This window comes from Manduca sexta, chromosome 18 (genome assembly GCF_014839805.1).
Source record: "Manduca sexta isolate Smith_Timp_Sample1 chromosome 18, JHU_Msex_v1.0, whole genome shotgun sequence".
Taxonomy (NCBI): Eukaryota; Metazoa; Arthropoda; class Insecta; order Lepidoptera; family Sphingidae; genus Manduca; species Manduca sexta.
In genome coordinates this window covers 1964045-1982704 of record NC_051132.1, presented here as the reverse complement: position 1 = coordinate 1982704, position 18660 = coordinate 1964045, and the positions used below count along the sequence as shown (strand labels likewise).

The following is an 18660-nucleotide window of genomic DNA, read 5'->3' as shown; positions in this document are numbered from 1 at the left end:
CTTGTCCAGCGGCGCTAATACCCGTTGACAACAGATACGAGTTTATCGAGTTTCCAGGGAATATAGAGCTTAACGCCGCGCCGCTGTTGCTGCATGGAAATATTTACATGCTGCTGAAGACTGGATACAATAGAGTAGCCCGTTCAAAGATGATAATACTCAAGATTAGGTATTGTGGTTGTGTTTAAAGGATTTGCGAGCCGCTTTTATGTATATTACTAGTACGTATATGTTGTGTCATGTTCCTTTTCGGAAAATTTTACCTTACGCCACTAGTATAGGGGACATCATATTGATTGTAGATTTTTTGTGTCCACCCATATCTACCACCACACACAAGGTGTAAGGTCCGCTACGATGGCTCACGAGGGTATCGCATTCCGGGATCGGACCGTGTATAACCAGACAACATGTCGGCATTATTGTGTCTACTAGCGAAGGATAAATTCTTGTCCTCGACATTCTATCTAGACCCCATTTCACATAACATCAGGTGCAAAGGAGTCACTAGGTCACATAACCGGGTTCCTATGAAGATGTTAGTTCAAATCCGCTTGTTTACTGTATCATGTAAAACCAGATCAGAGTACAGCGCAGAGTGTCATGCACTGCGGGAGATTGTTATCACTCGACGACAGGAACCGAGTTCTTGACTCGCCGGAGCCGAGGAGGCACTCCATGTAATTGGCACTAGACACCGACTCGCATCCGGGGTTCGATCTCACGGCTCTTAATCACACGCGCGGCGCTGAGCCTGTAGTCATATATATAAGTAGGTGAACGAATTCAAAACTTCATGTCGGATATACACTTTTGGTACATAAATACAATATACATACTTTATTTCACACCAAGAATAAAGTGTTTAAATCGAATTTAACGTGTACAGGCGATTTGGAGTTTTAAATTTGTTCAGCTGCTTTTGTGGCTGACTGTACCTATTTACTGAATGTTTAGTATTATAGGTATTTGTGAATGGGTAATGGGTATGTATTCGCTTCAGTGGCGTAGTGGTTAGCCAGTGATGCCAGTGACATATTGGGTACGATTGCCGGGTCGGGAAATGTAAAGTTGATATTTTTAATTGAAATTTACACGAGACTTGTTTTGGTTGAGTGGTGCTGGGTATTGGATTAATCTATGTTCCGTTTCAAATTGGGTAAAATAAAAAACCGTTAAGCAGAAGAGCAGAGCAGCGATTGCTCTAGTAAGTAGTAAATAAGTTTACCTCTGGCTACATTCATTCTGTTATGTTAACTAACCGTGTCAGCGTAATTAATGCTATAATTTCATTTTTACTATATATGAGAAATATTATTACGTAAAATCACTTAATTCACGACAGATGCTTCATTTCGTCACAATATTCTCTAACTACGCGTCAAATACAGGGGAATATTGTTTGATGAAGTTTGAATGTTAACAGGCATGATGTAACAGTCCGATGTCGTCCTAATGAATTGCTAGTCGTTTGCCCATTTCTCTTTGTCATCACAAAAGAATAAATATTTTTTCTTTATTCAGCCACTTCGAAGTGACTCCACTGCATCTGATGGTAAGTGGAGTGGGGTCCAAACGACTGACGACAAATGATTACCTCTCGGCTGTCGACACAATTATGCCGGCCTGTTGGAACCGGATATACACAGGCTGATCCCGGAACGCAACACTTACGTGGGCCACTATGGCGGGTTTTAACACCTTGTGTACGGTGGTCGATATCCGCGAGGATACACTATATAATTGAGACGTTCCTTGTGTTTGGAAGTCGGTTAGAAACTTCGTTTGTATGAAGAGCGTAATCTGTGACTGATCAGATCCCGAAAATGTTTAATCAATGAGAACATTCACTTTACATTAGTATTACGCGAGTTATTTGCAAGTAACAGTTACGTATGCTATAAAGAGAGCAAATCACTCACACCGTGTACAAATTCCACACAATAATTAGCAAAGGTAGCCTTAAAAATACATTGGAATAAGGTCCACACTCGGAGACCCCACAGAATTGAATCAGACGTGGATGTTTTGACACGGCTTTCACAATGCTCAAGTCATCGCATTAACAGACCGCGCGGCGAAGGTCAGAGGTGAGCTCGATATAAAAAAAATCTAGGACATCTGATTTTGAATAATGCGCCGCCATAGTATTGCGGCGACCTCCGCCGGCCGCGCTGTCTGCCGCACACTGCCGACTTGCGTTTGCATCGCTTTTAGATCGAGTCGCTAATGCCCCTGACTGGCTTAGGAATTTGTCATAAAAACATAATTAGTGGATTAATTGGTTTAATGACTTATACTTAGGTGTGTTATTTGCACGAGTAGCCACTAGCGAAGTTTGGCCGTGAATTGTAATTAAATACAGGAATTTCGAACTATAATTCGGTCTTACAATATCTACTAACGAGGGTGGTTGGGTTCTTTTATGAGCTTGACTATTATTGTTGTTAGATAGCTTACTAGGTGAATCGCTAGCTCATCTGTCCATACAATAAAAAACGCATGTAATACGCACTGTCGTTTAAAAATCCGCAGACGTGCGTCCGGCTTAAGAGCATTGTCTCCGTAAGGAGGTCGCAGTCGCCTCTAACGAGATAATATCTCGGCGTTATGATAAATGGATGAGATTTATAGTCCTCTCTATACATTACCGATGGCTAGTTGTTTTGTCGTTCTATTTGCATATTTTTTTAGAAGACGCGTCGGCGTGCTAAGTTGTTTGTGGAGCGGTCGTCTGAATTTTGATCGTAGGGTTAATGTTGTAAAGAGTGTTTTGTTATGCATTCGAATGAGGAGGTTCTTTTGAATTTTTAAGTTTTTCTACCGGTTTGAGGATGTTTTTAGATTATAAAATGGAAATATTTCTTTGACTTTGGTACGCAGTTAAGAAGAAACCTATTAGATTCAATGTAGGAATTAATAAGCATCCTCTACTCAATAAAAAAAATAAACTGACGGACTGAAAGCATACAGTTTCAACTGCTGGTGTTTAAATTAAAAAGCATTGAATTTTGCACACAGAATCCTTTTACAGCATAATTGAGTATTAGAAAGGATTTAAATAATTTAACTCGAAAGATAGTTAAGTCTCATTTATTTATTTATTTATTTAATAGTTACACCATCGCTTTACCACTATAACCTTACAAATAATACAATGAATTTTCTTATACTAGGTGATAAACCTTTACAGGTGTGTACCACATTATTTGTAAAACTTTACAATCGCTAGATCTGACAGCAAATGAATTTGAAAACTAATTTAAAGATAGACTAACAATAGTAAGTGTTATTAAGGCTGGTCTGGCTTTGTCTCTCTTTCTTCCTATTCTTCAGAAGGATAGAGATAAGTGGAGTTCCTTGGAGGAGGCTTTTCCCCGAAGGGAGTCCATACAAAAATAACTTTAAAAGAATTAAGTCACTTATTGCATGTTTAATTAACTAAGTATGGAATAAATAAAGCTATAATATTATTATAACAATAGTAGAATAATTTAAAGAATAATCGAGTTTACTTAAAATGTACCGATACACGGGAGCGAGACACCACATAAAAATAACAACAACGGGGAGACAATCGGAAGTTCTCCCGATTACTTTCAACATATTGTGTGTTTGTATGGATGGGTGGCAATAGACATTACAGCCGATCGCGTAACCTGCATACAAGTAACGTTTATTTTACCTTTTTGTTGTAATTTTTTGTTAACCTGTATGGTGTGGTGCGATCGTTTGGTTATTCTATTTGTTTCTTTTTTGCGAAGGTTTTATTTTCTATCTCTAAAGAGGTAAGCAGTGGTGTAAGTATGTTAAAATTGTAGATTAAAATACTTCCCGAAGAAAAATCAAACTATTTTCAATTGTTCAACCTTAGAATCGAATTCCGGTACAAATAGATTTTAAGCTTAAATCAGACTGGCGCTAAACTAATGGGAATATGTAAGCAAAAAGGTCAGGCATGGTAGTCCACTTTTGTCGTTGCTGTTGCTTGTTTGTTGCTGCTGTCGTTCATTGCCTTCAATATTTTGATTTTAAAATGGCGTCTAAATACCGTCATTATTGATCAGTACTTATGCAAACATTTGCCTGATAATTATTATATCAAAATAAAACTGAACTGTCTCTATACAGGACTCTCTTTCAGAAAAAAGGTAAAGTAAACTGCGATAGGTTTCATATTGTAAGCAAGTAAAGCCGTTGGTGTTGCGCCCGATCTATTTCCGGTCATGTCGGATATGAGAGTGAAGGAACAGAGAGTGCACCTGTTTATTGCGCACACATTTGTGCACTATAATATCTCATGCGTAACTGGCTGATGTCTGCCGAGATCTTCCTCCGTGGCCGAAATTCGGTTAGAAAACAATCATTGTGTGGCATTGCTAGAGCCTCGCGACCCTCCTCATTACATTTTTTATTCCATCTTTCAAAGGTTACCAGACTACCAATTCTACAATTCTATCGCCAATCCATAAGCGTCGATGACCATCATTAGCTATCTCACTTCCTCGTTCACTGGCTCTCTGCCATAAAATACCAACAAACTCCACAACACGTTCATAATCCCAATCAATTACATAAACACATCACAACAAAATAATTCACAACATAATAACACCATTAAATTAGTAATCGTCAAACACAGTGAATCAATCCGACAGCACATTACCGTTGTGCCAAGTGCCAGCCGTATTGGCACTTACGATTGAGAGATCACTGGCACTATCAGCTATAATAAAGCGGTCGTAAGTGACGACCGTCCGGTGTTCGGTCGTGTATGGTGGAGTTAATCGGACGTTATGAACCGGCCGTGTCGGACGGAATTAGAACACGCCATCGCCCGCTTATGAGACGAATAAATATTATTCCTGTCGCGGTGGTGCGGATTTGGTTTGTCGGTTTAGGGAGCGCGATCCGCTGTTTGTGAATGTAGAATGGATTCGATGATAATGGGTGAATTTAGATCATTTATTATAATAATTATCATTTATAATAACACGTCCATATGGTCGTGTTACAAATACGTTAAACTACGATAATTTAAGAAATCATTTTGCATAAGAAATGAAACACTGTCACCTGAAATATTCTGTATTCCCAAATATTGAGTTAATTTCTCTATTTGTCCTTTAAAAGTTATTATTATCGCCCGTATTCTGCACAAATACCTAGGCCGGAATATCACAAATACCACTAATTCAACTCCCTCAGTCCAGCGTGGGTGCACACACGTGAGGCCATTAAGCCCCATTTCCGATGTCCGACGGCGCGCCAGTACTTTGCACCAAGTTTGCGCTGGTGAAGTTTTGATGAGCACTCCAAACTACCGAGTCTTGATCACTTTCGCTAATGAAACAGTTCGACAGCCGATGTTAATTAACTACCGCAGTGTTTATGTTGGTGATGGGTTTTGCGTCTATTGAGAGGTTCTATCAAAGAGCCTAGCGACGGTTTTAATTACGACGATTTCCGGACTATATCCGGATTAATAAGAAATGATTCAATATTAAATCTTTGAATTTTTTTTGAGAGATTTTTAGTAAACTTTAGGCGGCTTCGTATACTAATTTAAGTTGTCTATCATTTTATAACATTTAATATACGTTTTTGTCTATGACGAAAAAACGCAGGCTGTTATTTACTTTTTAAAGAAACAGGTTTCATCGGCAAACATTTAATTTCCGATACAATAGTATGAAACCTTAATTCGTTTTCCATACACAGGACATTGGTTTGAGTGAAAGACGCCACACACGGATGACTTTTAATCGGGTGATAATTTTGACTGCTTACTCGATATAATTAATTTTAAAGTTGTATTATTTTGTATTTTTTTAACCGAATTAAAAGAGAAGGATAAGATTCGTGTTTTTTATGTTTGTTATCTCAGGACTCAGTTATTTGTTAGTTGATTTGGAAAAAATATATATTTCAAAGGATAGGCTTCGAAATTGATCTCATAGAAATATTTATAAAATCAGTTTGGAAGTTTGGTTTATAAACTAAAATAACTGGAATAGCTATGTCGTCTACTTAGATAACTTAATCGACATTGTGAATTTTGCTTTTCTGTGACATTTTCAGTGGCGTTTATGCGTTAGGTTTAGTTGAATCTACTTTTTACATAATATAATATGTTATATTCATAGCATCACATATTTTTCCCTTTTTAAGGGTAGGTAAAGGTGTGACACCTCAACGTGATAGTAACTCGTGCGTGACTCAGCTACACGATCGAGGCAGTCTAGTCAACACAAAACAGCAATAAATAAAAACATTTTAACAAAAAGTTAATCAGCTTTCAAAAACCACTCGAAATAAAATATAATTTAACATTACCATAACCAGTATGTAGGTCCTATACTTACCACCAAATGGAAATATTAATTAAAAATTATTTGGTGTCGGTGCCTAATTAAAATTAAATATATAAGAAACTGCGTTAAAATCCGAAAAAATGATTTATTTCAATGTCGAACATTCGCGTAAACATAAGCTGAAATACTTCGACTATTTGTCGTACAAATATTTTTTCCGACAAATAGTCGTCAGTGGGCTGTTAAAAGAAGGCGTTCCCTTTTCTACAAAAGGTTTAATGTGCCCGTTAAGTTAAAGTAAAAGGAATTACTAAACCTTGAATTTTGTTTGTGTACAATTGAAATAAAAGTAATAGAAAATAGTAGAAAGATGTTTGTGGAAGACAATACGTAAAATACTTTTCCAATGAAAAATTTATTATTTTGATCTGTGTGATTAATAAAAGGGTTCGTTTCGCTGATTTTTAAAAAGAGTACCTGTAATATTATCTCATAAGTCCAGTACAAAAACCATGAAGTTCTTGACAATCCGATGGATGGTATTGTTTGTAGATAGTCGGGATGTTTACCATCTATTGCCCGACGTATTCATTTCATGTCATGTTTTAAAAAGACGTCAAAAGTCTTGTTTTCCTACTGAAAATCCTAGCAACGCAGTTTTATGTCAGTTGAATATATTTATAAAGCAAACTTACATGGGCAAAGTAATAAATCGGTCCACCGAATACGAGAACGGCAAACTTTGCTGTGCATTGTTATTTTGTTCGCGTCATTTTATTTATTCCCCGGGGAACTTTTGTTTCTTTCCCAGATGATTCCTTTGTACTTGCGTTATTCGATTTGTTACAACAGGCCAGTCGTTAATTGATTGGGAAGAAAATTGAGAGAACGCAACTGTTCGATTTGTTTTGATCTTAAACTTTTTGTTTTTTTTTTACTCGATCTAAAAAGGAGATTTTGTATGAGTCGTGGTTTTTTATCGTGGCTTGTCTTATGGTAACCGCGTGAAAATAGACAGAAACGATGCCATCCATAACTTAGAGTAAGTAGCGAGCTTACCATAAGTAGAACTTCTGGTTTCATTAATAACTTGTAGTTAAGAAATAAGGCGTGCTATAATTAATATAACAAAAATAATAAAAATATAATATCTCTGTATTTCTGCGAAGCTTACGTAGAGATGCAACTGGTGGAGCCACAAAACGCATTCATCGCAGGACAGATCAAAGTATTATCGGCATTTTTGGAAATCCACCAGCCTTTCTTTGAACTCACAAGGTGTCCATCTTTGGAACCCAAAACTTACAGTCCACAGCTATACATACCACACCTACAAGGCGAAACAATTAAATAATAAGTTTTAATACACTTTCACCGCTATCGTATGTGTGTCATTTATAAATAGTGTGGCGGGCCGGCGCGCGGCTCTCAGGACAATTGATAGCAATTAGATATTAATTAATCAACTGTGGTTCCCCACAGGCGATGGTTTTATGTGGGTCATCGTTTTAATACCTGGATGGGTGATGAGCTTATTGTGGTGGGTTTTTGATGGTGCGATAACGAGTGTCTACCATTGATCTATGTTAGTCTGTGTTATGTGGTTTTCTTTTTCTAATTGGTATCCAAACGCATTATATATTCTTGCATGTTGCAGAAAGATTTGGTTTGAGGACTAAGTGTCTACTAGATTTTTAAATTTCTTTTCGGAGTTTATTTCTGCCTTTCTTCTTCGAGTAGTCATCGCTTAGGTAGCTAGTCAAAGGCTGGTAGGTTAATTAGGGTTTTTATCGTCCTCACCGGTGTGGATCGCGACGCGTTGTTCCTTTATCTTTATTAAGGCGATACCTCAAGGTCCATTTTCATACATTTTGTTTCGGCTTTAATCTGGGTAACTAAACAAGTATTGGCAAGTAAAGAATTTAAATTCACGTCTAGTTAGTGATTAGTTCTCGCAGTTGAAAGAAAAACGTAAAAATAATTAATAATCATGGATATTTCGGTCTTTAAAATTTAATATGACGAAATTTTAAAGGCAGAAATATCCATGATTATTAATTATTTTTACATTTTTCTTTCAACTGCGAGAACTAATCACTAACTAGACGTGAATTTAAATTCTTTACTTGCCAATACTTGTTTAGTTACCCAGATTAAAGCCGAAACAAAATGTATGAAAATGGACCTTGAGGTATCGCCTTAAGATTATTTCTTATTTTCTGCCAGCTCGAGCTGGCTTCTTTATTTACTTTTTAGACTTTTATTTATTTTATGTCCAATATAAATTGTCTTTAGTTTGTATAAGGGACTTTATCTAAGTAATAATTAAATATTCTTATGTACCTTGACTTATCATAAGTGCAACTATGTTCGCCTTCATGATGACTAAAGCATTTTATTTTATTTTAAATCCATCGCGGGTATGTTAATCGGGTTTTTGTTAGTATAGAATTTTTAAGCTCAGTTATGATGAACTGGACGTACAAATACACAAAATAGTGATCTAAAATATTAATATGTAATATAGATAAAGAAAAATTATACGCAATGGTAGACGGTAGGAATTTGAACGGAGTGGTATTCGTCATTCGTGATTGGTGATTAGATAGCTTTCTAGATTTAAGATTGACATCGCGAAGATTGATAGCAACGTATGATAATTAATAGTCCGGTACGGAAGGACGATTATTGATTGCAGCTTACAGTGCATTGGTATTTATTAATATAATAATCGGATCTTAGTTAGTACTAGAGTCCGAAAGTGAACGAATTTGGTTGAAGTTTGCCACACAGGCCATGTCTGGATGCCTGGATTAACACATTACCTTTTATCCCGGAAAAGTAGTGGCGGCCTCGAGGGTGGCGAACAGAGCAACTACCTAGAGCCTCGCGCTTGCAGGGGAAACAAAGAAAACACTTGGTTCTCCTTCAGCAATCAGATAAAGAAGGCTCGTAAGTGTCTCTCGCTCAAACCTTCGCATTAGTTGAGACCAGTGGCCTTAAGTAACGTGAGGCTCTGAACGGAATATCTGAACGTCTTGTTTCTGTTTGCCCCATGTCAGTTCTAGCGCGAAGCTCCGTGTGGTTTCTAAAAAAAGTTCCGGATTTCGACAATTTCGTAAGTAAGATGCTTTGGTGAATAGGGTGATGGCCTAAGGGAAGAAAATGATCATAGTTGGATATCCCGCAATGCCACTTTATGCGCAGGGCACGCCTTGAGCACGCTCAATTCGCTCGCCCCTAAAAGCCGCCACTGGTTGAGACTACTACTGTTGAAAAGTAAACATTGGTACTATGATTCTATCAGCAACACCTTAGCGGTATAATTACATCAGGGATAGGAAATATCAGAGGGTGTTTTATCGAATCTGCAGCCGCGGGGCGGTGACAGGCGACGCGGGCACGCGAGCGCGGCGCCGTCATCGGGTCGGACGGGAGCAGCAAGGTCGAACCGAAATGTTCACGGTTTATGGCTTTTAAGGGCGAATAAGTGGAAAAGAATTTCCTTTTATAGTTCGACAATGGGATTGATGTTGAAAGTTTATTGGTTGTGGGTCTTTCGTGAGAGCCGAGCTGAGTAGGTTTTCTGGCCGTCAAGCAACATTGCAAGCACTGAGCATTATGAGACTTAGCATCTGTTGTAGGATGACGATCCCAGTGTAACTTCATGAAATGCTTTGTATTACAAAGTTCGAATGGTGTTTGAACGGTTTATGGACTTTCGCGTGGCTTACTATCTCTCATTTGATTGCGAAATACTTCTACATGCCGATATATGTTGACGTAATAAGAATTGCCTCTATTCTGCGTCATTGACTCGTATAAAAAGTGGCCGATTGCACTCGCCTGCATCCGACCTCGCGTTCAACAAACGTTACATAATATAGGAAAACAACAGTCGTCTATTGTTTTGTTGGTGTAATTAATTTCCATTTGTTTAGTTGAGTGCTCACGTATAGCAGTTCGCGGAGATGATAGCGATTTTTTTGCCGGCGTTGTAAAGTTGACTTCTCTGTTCTTGTCCTAAACGAAATATCACTTTGCTGGGTCAATACCAATTTTAATTAGCTGAGGATCTGGGTTCGATGGGAGGATTGGCAGTCAGAATTTGTTAGTAGTTAGTCAGTTACTTGATATTGTTAGGAGTCTAAAAGGAACAGTTGAATATTGGGTACCTTCGTCAACGAAATCGTTTAGCAATATAATTAAAACAACTGTTTACGTTGTATTAGAAATTTTAACAACTAGGTCCTCTGCCGCTTATGTATTGAACCATAGTGTAGTCCAACAAAAACCGGTAGCATTCAATTTATCAATTCAATAAGAGCTTACGATGCACAATCAAGGTTTAATCGATTCGCTATTCGGTTGCATAAACTAATATAGGCACGTTGGATATTATACTGGTATGCGAATTAGGAGCTAAACACCAGACGATGTCGCCATTCGGCGTTCAATACCGCGACTGTGAAACACTGCGCAAAAGACACGAGAAACTGGTCTTTATTTCAAGTGAATAATGTACAGCATCAGTGTGGTCCTTAATCTTAATACAAACGATAAGATATCCATCGTATTTGGGGGGAAAGTGCGCCGCCACGGGCGCGTTCGGTAATCCGATTAGTGTGGGCGCCGAATCGGTGACGATATTTAATGCACCATTAATCGTGAGTAAATGTCGTATAGTCGTGTGTGGTACGTAGTCTGGTGAGCGCTACGGGGGCCCGGCTTCGGATCTTAAGGCTTCTTTTCATGTGGCAACTTTGTGAAAAAGGGATATGGTCCGGTCTAATGTTTTGGCTTAAAATAGGTTGGATATTGAGCTGGAATTTTATATTTTTATTGGTAAAACCTGTTACATTATTTTAAGACAAATTAAAATAAGGTGTAGTATCGCTTCGCAATACGTGAGAGATTCTCGTAGCAGGCATCAGCCACGCTGCTGTCTCGCAAATTAGACTTGAATGCATCTTCAAACTATCGATTCATTCCCTTCCCTCACCAAAGTTACCCAAAAACATCTTATATATCTATATTAGCAGTAAGCTAAAAGTATTAAATTCACGCATCGATCTCGTCGAAGTTTGGCCAGGGGGTTTGACCCCCCGTCGTCCTCGATCCATCATCCACATAATTACAGTTGCGATGGTTTTTATATGTCGTTAGTTATGGCGATTTATCAATGTTATGAGTGTTGTGCGGGGGATATTGTCCCTATGGCATTGAATGTGGTGTAATGAGAAGGAAACTTTCGGTTAAGACGTTACACGGAGAGGATTATTGACACGGGTATAACAACGTTTGCGTAGAATAAACTTTATTTATTTTTCTGCATTAATTAGTAACAAAAACATCTAAATAGTACATTAGAATATCATGACGTCATGCTTAATGGTAGCTACCATATATTTGCGGTAGAACAATACTAGTTTAGTATATTATGCTAATGCAAAAGGCATCAGATGTTCAATAGAATTCTATGAAATTATTTTAAATAGAAGATAGTAATTGATACGATATGTTTATCACCCTTATGCAAAACCGCATAGCCAGAAAATTGTCGCTACTGTCGCCTACTTTTAGAATGCTGGTATGATCTATTTTGCCTTTGACAATCTCCGTAGAGCATACGTAACGAACCTTACGTATATAATTGGCAAAATTCTTGATGCTACTTCTTATGGACCGCCATGATTCGTACAACCCTCCAGAGGTCGGTCCCCAGTCGTTATCCTCATGCAAACATAATAGAACGCAGACCCGAATGGAAAGTCGAATCGAAAACAATCCCGGCGCGAAACAAACTCGCAAGCGCAAAAAAGTTGTCAAAGCGAATAACATTTCCCTTTTTTATTACACAAAAGGATGTAATCAAACATTCGTCCCGTGACAACGGTGAGTGATTGCCGCTGTTGCGCTCCCTCTGACCCCCCTCACTATCCCTGACGCCGCCCCCTGATAGTTTAAGGGCGCGATTTTCCGCGAAGTAGAAAACTTTGTAGCGACATCTGTTGACCGATTTTGTAAGTTTTGAATATTTGACAACATAGTTGAGGATGGTTGGATGGTGGTTTAAAAGTAAATATTATACTTTACTCACCATCAAGTTGATTCCAAATGCAAGCTTTTTAGTTTTACGACTCTTCGATCCTTACAAAATGTTTTTTACGGTAACATCTAAATCATAATAGTTTTGGTTAGTTCCTTGCATCAATTTATGTATTCCTTGCTCAAAAACTTTACTAATCGAAGTAATAACAGTGTATAAAAATATAGAACTTCCATTACTTATATTTATTCGTAATACCCACACAGGCAAAGTTGCCGGCGTCCATTATTATTTAATGTTGAATAAATGCGATAGTCTTGTAGCTCCCTGATCCCGGTGTTACGCGCCCGCCCTGACCTACAGTGTAGGGGAGGGTGGGGTTAGTCGATACACATCTTGTACTATGCGATATTTGATTTCAGTTCGCGATTTCTGTACGGATCATGGCGTGTTATGTAAACTTTATTTATTACTAGCGACCCGCCCCAGCTTCGCACGGGTGCAATATTTCTCCACTATTTAATGGATGTTATTATACATATAAACCTTCCTCTTGAATCACTCTATCTATTAAAAAAAACCGCATCAAAATCCGTTGCGTAGTTTTAAAGATTTAAGCCTACAAAGGTAGGGGCAGAGAAAGCGACTTTGTTTTATACTATGTAGTGATTATGTATTTTAAAAATTGGTGTATTAGTGAAGGCATTTTTCAAGTAAATTTGTTATGAATATTTTAAGTTGTTTTTGTATGTCGCGTTTGAATGTTGCTTCCTTTTCTATTATTGCTATTAATTACCCCTTTAGTTTTGTCCGTAAGGGTCATAATCAAATCTACCATACAACTGTATTAAGAATTTTTTAGTAGACAATAATTTAAACAGTAATGTTTCTTTCTCAACCTCGTATCTTAACGTTAAGTTGAAATAAAACAGTGTTTAACAATTTTTTTTTTCATTTTTATTAATGACGAGACGAGCTTGCCGTTCGCCCGATGGTAAGCGATCCGAGCGTCCGTAAACTACAGAAACACCATCCAACACCTTGATTTACAAAGTATTGTTTGGCATTCCACTGCGCTCGCCATCCTGAGACATGAGATGTTAAGTCTTATTATGTCCAGTAGTTACACTGGCTACAATGTCCTGCAAACCGGAACACAAAAATGACCACACACTGCTGCTCGGTGACAGAAATAGACGGTAGTACCTCCCCAGGCGATCTCTCACATATATGAGACCTTCCACCACTAGTTAGATAATTCTCAATCAATAAGTTTTATAACTAATATATATTCCAGCCATCATGTTTTTTGAGATACGAGTACGAAAATACGGAACAACATTTCCCAAGTAATGCCAGTAACAAGGCCAGACCATCACAATTGATGACTTTTACCAAAGCATTGTACCCGTTGACCTTTTCAGTATACGCTGAATTAACCAATTTAGATGTAATCATTTCCTCGTGCCAGAATATGTTGAATAGTTTGCTTTGGACTCAAAGCGTGAGGTCCGTTGGCAGTTGGCACGGTGCCAGCTACAGCTTCGACGGGTATCGTCCACTCAACTAGATTGAACGAGGCAGGTGGACGGTGCTCAAGAGAACCAGATTATGTCCATATTATGCCGGTATTTAGTGCCAATTGTGGATGTTTTAGCGGATTGGTTGGGTTCTTTCCTTCTACGGTTTGTCTGTTTTGATGTCGTATTTTTGTATGAAACTTTATCTAGATGTTATTGCCTTACTTTAATTTAAAAATATACTTATTTGAAATTTATACTAATATTTTCAATTCAATAAACAAATAGAGTTTGTTTGAACGCGCTAATCTCAGGAACTACTGAACCCATTTTGATGTTTTTTTCACTAATAGGAAGCTACATTATTCCCGAGTACTATAGTTTTTGTTCCGGAATAATATAAAGCGGGACTTTATCCGGGAAAAGTTTTTCATGCGGGTAGAACCACGAGCATAAGTTAATAATATATATCATGGAAATGGCTTACGTTCGCTTGCTTTTACCGAAAAACGTTACGAGTTCTGCTTTGAAAGACGTTAAAAGTAATGAAAATATTAAGGATTTTAAAGCAAAATCACTGAGTACTTTGTAATTCTAAAACTCTTTTCTATATAGTATACCGTTGCCCATGATTCGAGATTTATTTATATTACTCATTCTATAAGAAAATACACAAAGTATGTATACATAAATAGCATCACGCCTTAAGGCTTGTCAGGGGTAGGCAGAACCTGTGCCTTACACTGGTAACACTCAAATTTCGCCAGCAATGTGAGTTTAATAAAGGATGGTTCTATTGCGATTTACCTGGAGATTGGATACTGAGTTATAAAACCAATACATACCCATCCATACACAAAGTAGTCGGACGTTTATCAGTTCCAAAATAAAACACATCTCAAATACAGATATGTATATTAGAAAGTGTAGTAAATTGCAGCCTCAGGCATATTCCGAGGCGCCGAGACGCGGATATGGATGAGAATTGCGAATACATTCCGAGATAAGAGATTAGATTATGATTCATCGCGTTTTTTTGTGTAGAGATGCTGCGTGACATTTTTGCATATATAGTAGTGTAGTGAAGGATATATTTTGTATCTGACAAAATGACTACTATCAAAAATTCAAACTAAATAATCTAAAATCGTGTCAAATATTCGTCATTGGGGATTAAGCTTCAAATATACGGAAGGAATTTCTTGCAGCAAGTTTGAGACCAACCTCTCCCGTCTAAGCAGGCTAGAATTCATATCATTGCATTGAGATGAGGCATAATTTTAACCTTTTGAAGACTCGTGCGTGCCGTGAAAATTGCTCCGTCTAATTGAGGCCTCAAAGACTGATTAATACCCTTAACTCGGTGAACTTCATCGCTTGATGTCATAAACCATGTGTACAGAGTTGCAGTGATTAGTGTGAGAGAGAGATAATTTCATAAACTCTATGCTAACTGGATCATTATCGCGATCGCTTCGAAAATTGACTGCCTCGGTGGCGTAGTTGTATTGCATGTCCGGTACAATAGCGCTCTGAGGTCCTGGGTTCGAATCCCGGGTCGGGCAAAGTGATATTTGGGTTTTTCTGCTCAGTATCAGCCCGGAGTCTGGAATTTGTGCCCGATATGGCGATAGGCTCGCCCCCCTATCACATCATGGGACGGAACATACTTGACGAAAAGTGGGCGCCCTAGTTGCGCCTCTGCATACCCCTTCGGGGATAAATGCGTGATGTTATGTTTATGTTATGCTTCGAAAATTTGGATCGTTCATTGAATTTCCCCGTACACAATTGACAACAAATTGTTTTAAACAAGCGGGACCTTCATCCCTGCTAACCACTCTGAAGGACGGGACCTCTCGGGGCACGTTTGTGTCAGTTATTTATTTGCTTTGTGTAAACCGGCGTGGCGTACCCCAAAACTCTACCGAGCGACGAATAACTTTTAATGGAAAAATTAAGGATTTATAAACCTTTGAATTGGTAACTTTGGCGTGTGCTGTTACTCTCGCTGAATAATGTAGAGCTGCTACGATAATTGTGTTTAGTAATGATAGAATTAGATAAATTTTGCGTCACAGGCTTTGTATTAAACGATTGGATTGTTTTGTTTCTGGATCATTCTGTGTTGTAATGAGTGCCTTAGGCATTAAGCTCGTCTTGTAATGCTGTATAACAATGTGAATAAGGTCCCAATTAGATATTAAAACACTTATTAAAATACAGTTTTTACATAATCACTCCAACATACAAAATAAACACAGTATAAGAAATAATTATTTTCAACATTTCAGCATTTGTACACAATAGTTTTAATTATATGGCGATATATTTTTTTATTTAATATTGAACGGTACAAATACAAAGATTTTAATTGGAAATCGTATTACATAAGTTTATCAAGTAATTAATATTTTGTTATAATGTCTCTTTTCAAAAAAAAAATTCAAGTAAAGGTTACTTAAAGTCTACTTAGCAGTTCTAGTATAGAAATAGACTGAGTTATGTTTGTAAAGTTTGGCGGAGGTCTAGTCAACAATGTTCGTATGTTAGGTATGCTTGTTAACCTGTTGAAAGTTGAACACATGATGGGACGAAACAAAGTACTAGATAACTTGGCGAATGTTCTAGACGTTTCTAACAAAGATTTTGAAGAAGTTTTCGCTAGTCAAACAACTGTGGGGGATAGTTTATCAAATAATGAACTTGTGATGTTTAAAGGACGTGCACAGCGGGGTAAATAGATGTGAAAAAACAGCAAAATAAATACTAGGCCTTGGATGGGCCTTTGCCCGTGTCAAAGACTTGTCGGAATCAAAGACCCATAGTAATCTATTCTAGAATAAAACATTGTGGCAACATATTCTCTGCTTACACCCCCATGCTACAGAATATTATTTTCTCTTTTAAAAATAACGTGTAGCTGTTTCAATATTATGTTTACCTCATAGATTCATGAAAATTTACCCTCTTTTCAAAAGCAACCGCATAAAACAATTCTCAATAGCTTTGTTTAGAATAATACTTAGTCGAAGTTCATAATAGGCTTACGTTTAGAAATGTCGGGAACGGTTCTTTACTGATAATTTGAATTGTTTTCAACTCAACTAGAACGTTTGTGGGTAGCATATTGTAGCATGGAGCATACTGTGATGCAAATGGAGTACAACTATATGATCCGTGATCTTTTAAACAATTGCTAGTTGTTATTATAATGACGCGTTAAGTTTACTCTGGTTTTACATTCATGATTGAGAGAATTCCTTAGAAAGGGTATAACCATGCAGAAATTAGGTCGTATGTCAACTTCGGTCGTCATATTTTTGATGAAGTCTTACGGCAGTCAATATGGTTTACAGCGTAAATTTTAAAATAAGTAAGAAAGAGAAAGATTTATTGCTGGTACAATTTTAAACGCAAACAAACAATTCAATAATGCGTGAATATATGTATATTACTAGCTTTTGCTCGCGGCTTCGTCCGCGTGAAGGAGTTTTCCGAAAAAAAAAATTTTTTTTTTTCTACACTTGATACGTATCGTTATATTATGACCAAATTACACAAAATCATTATAAATTGTAGCCTACGTGTTATTCTGATGTATAACCAATATTACTGTAAAGTTTCATCCAAACCGGTTCAGTAGTTTTTTCGTGAAAGAGGAACAAACATACATCCATACATCTATCCACACACACTTTCGCATTGATAATATTAGTAGGATGGTAAATGATGAATGATTATCGTTTGTTTCAGATGTAGGTTACGACTACGTGGTAGACCAGCAGCCGATCGGCAAGCTGTTGTTCAGACAGTTCTGCGAGCGGAACAGGCCTGAGTACCACAAGTACAACAACTTTCTAGATGCGGTGAGTATCTGCATACTCTATACCAACGGTCGGCAACCTTTTGGTAGGCAAGGGCCACAAGGTGGCCAAATTAACTAAAGATGCGCTTACTCTTAATTTAATACATTTATTTTGATGTTTAAGCCTTATTACAAAACAATCACGGGCCACAAACAGCACGTTCGCGGGCCGCGTGTTGCCGACCGCTGCTTTATACCATTGCCGAATTTGTAAGTACATTGTAGGTAGGAGGATATTTATGTCGGCCTGGATAGTGACTACCGTACAGCAGCCCGTGTATATCCAGTTCCAACAAGCCGGCCTAATTATATTGACCGGCAAGGCGTAATCATCTCTTGTCGACACTCTATCTTGATTCCTTGAACCCACTGAGTCACTTCCTTTCTCGTATAAAAAGAAACAATCACGTTGGTTCGTACATTGCGACCGTCAATAATGTACCGACTTTACGCTTAACAGTTGTCCGATATAATAAGATAAGTATATTCTGGTTGTCTTTTATGTTGGGCTTTGTAAAAATATGCCGATGTGACATGTCTTTGATCAAACAAGTTTTGATATATTTTCTCTAAGAAACCTTTTGAAATGACACAGTTATTAGTCGGATAAAAGTTCCAGTACTGGGAAATCGGTCCTTATAAAATCCAAACCCACAAAAACATAACATTTGTATGGCAAATTGTAAAACCGTATTTTACATTTACCAATGCAATAAAAATGCGACGTTATTGTCGATGTTTGCCAATTCACCCCTCGTTAGATAACATGTTGAAACGGGCCGCGGTAACCCAGTTCGTGGTCCCGGAGCTCGAGGTTCGCCTTTGACCGGCCCTGTGACGCAACGATCTCCAGCCGGAATCGTAAATAATGGTTAGCGTCAACTAGACTTATCGGGTCGAATCGAATCT

General features: G+C 37.8%; 1 protein-coding gene across 4 annotated transcripts in view; it reads left to right on the top strand.

Annotated features, from left to right (window-relative positions):
* LOC115447089 (G protein-coupled receptor kinase 2) overlaps window positions 1–18660 on the top strand; it is an 82173-nt gene that overhangs the window by 48682 nt on the left and 14831 nt on the right. For all 4 annotated transcript variants that reach the window (XM_037439832.1, XM_037439833.1, XM_037439834.1 and 1 more), the window contains exon 3: window positions 17640–17752. In XM_037439832.1, the coding sequence (XP_037295729.1) occupies window positions 17640–17752 (113 nt within the window). The remainder of the gene's footprint in view (window positions 1–17639; window positions 17753–18660) is intronic.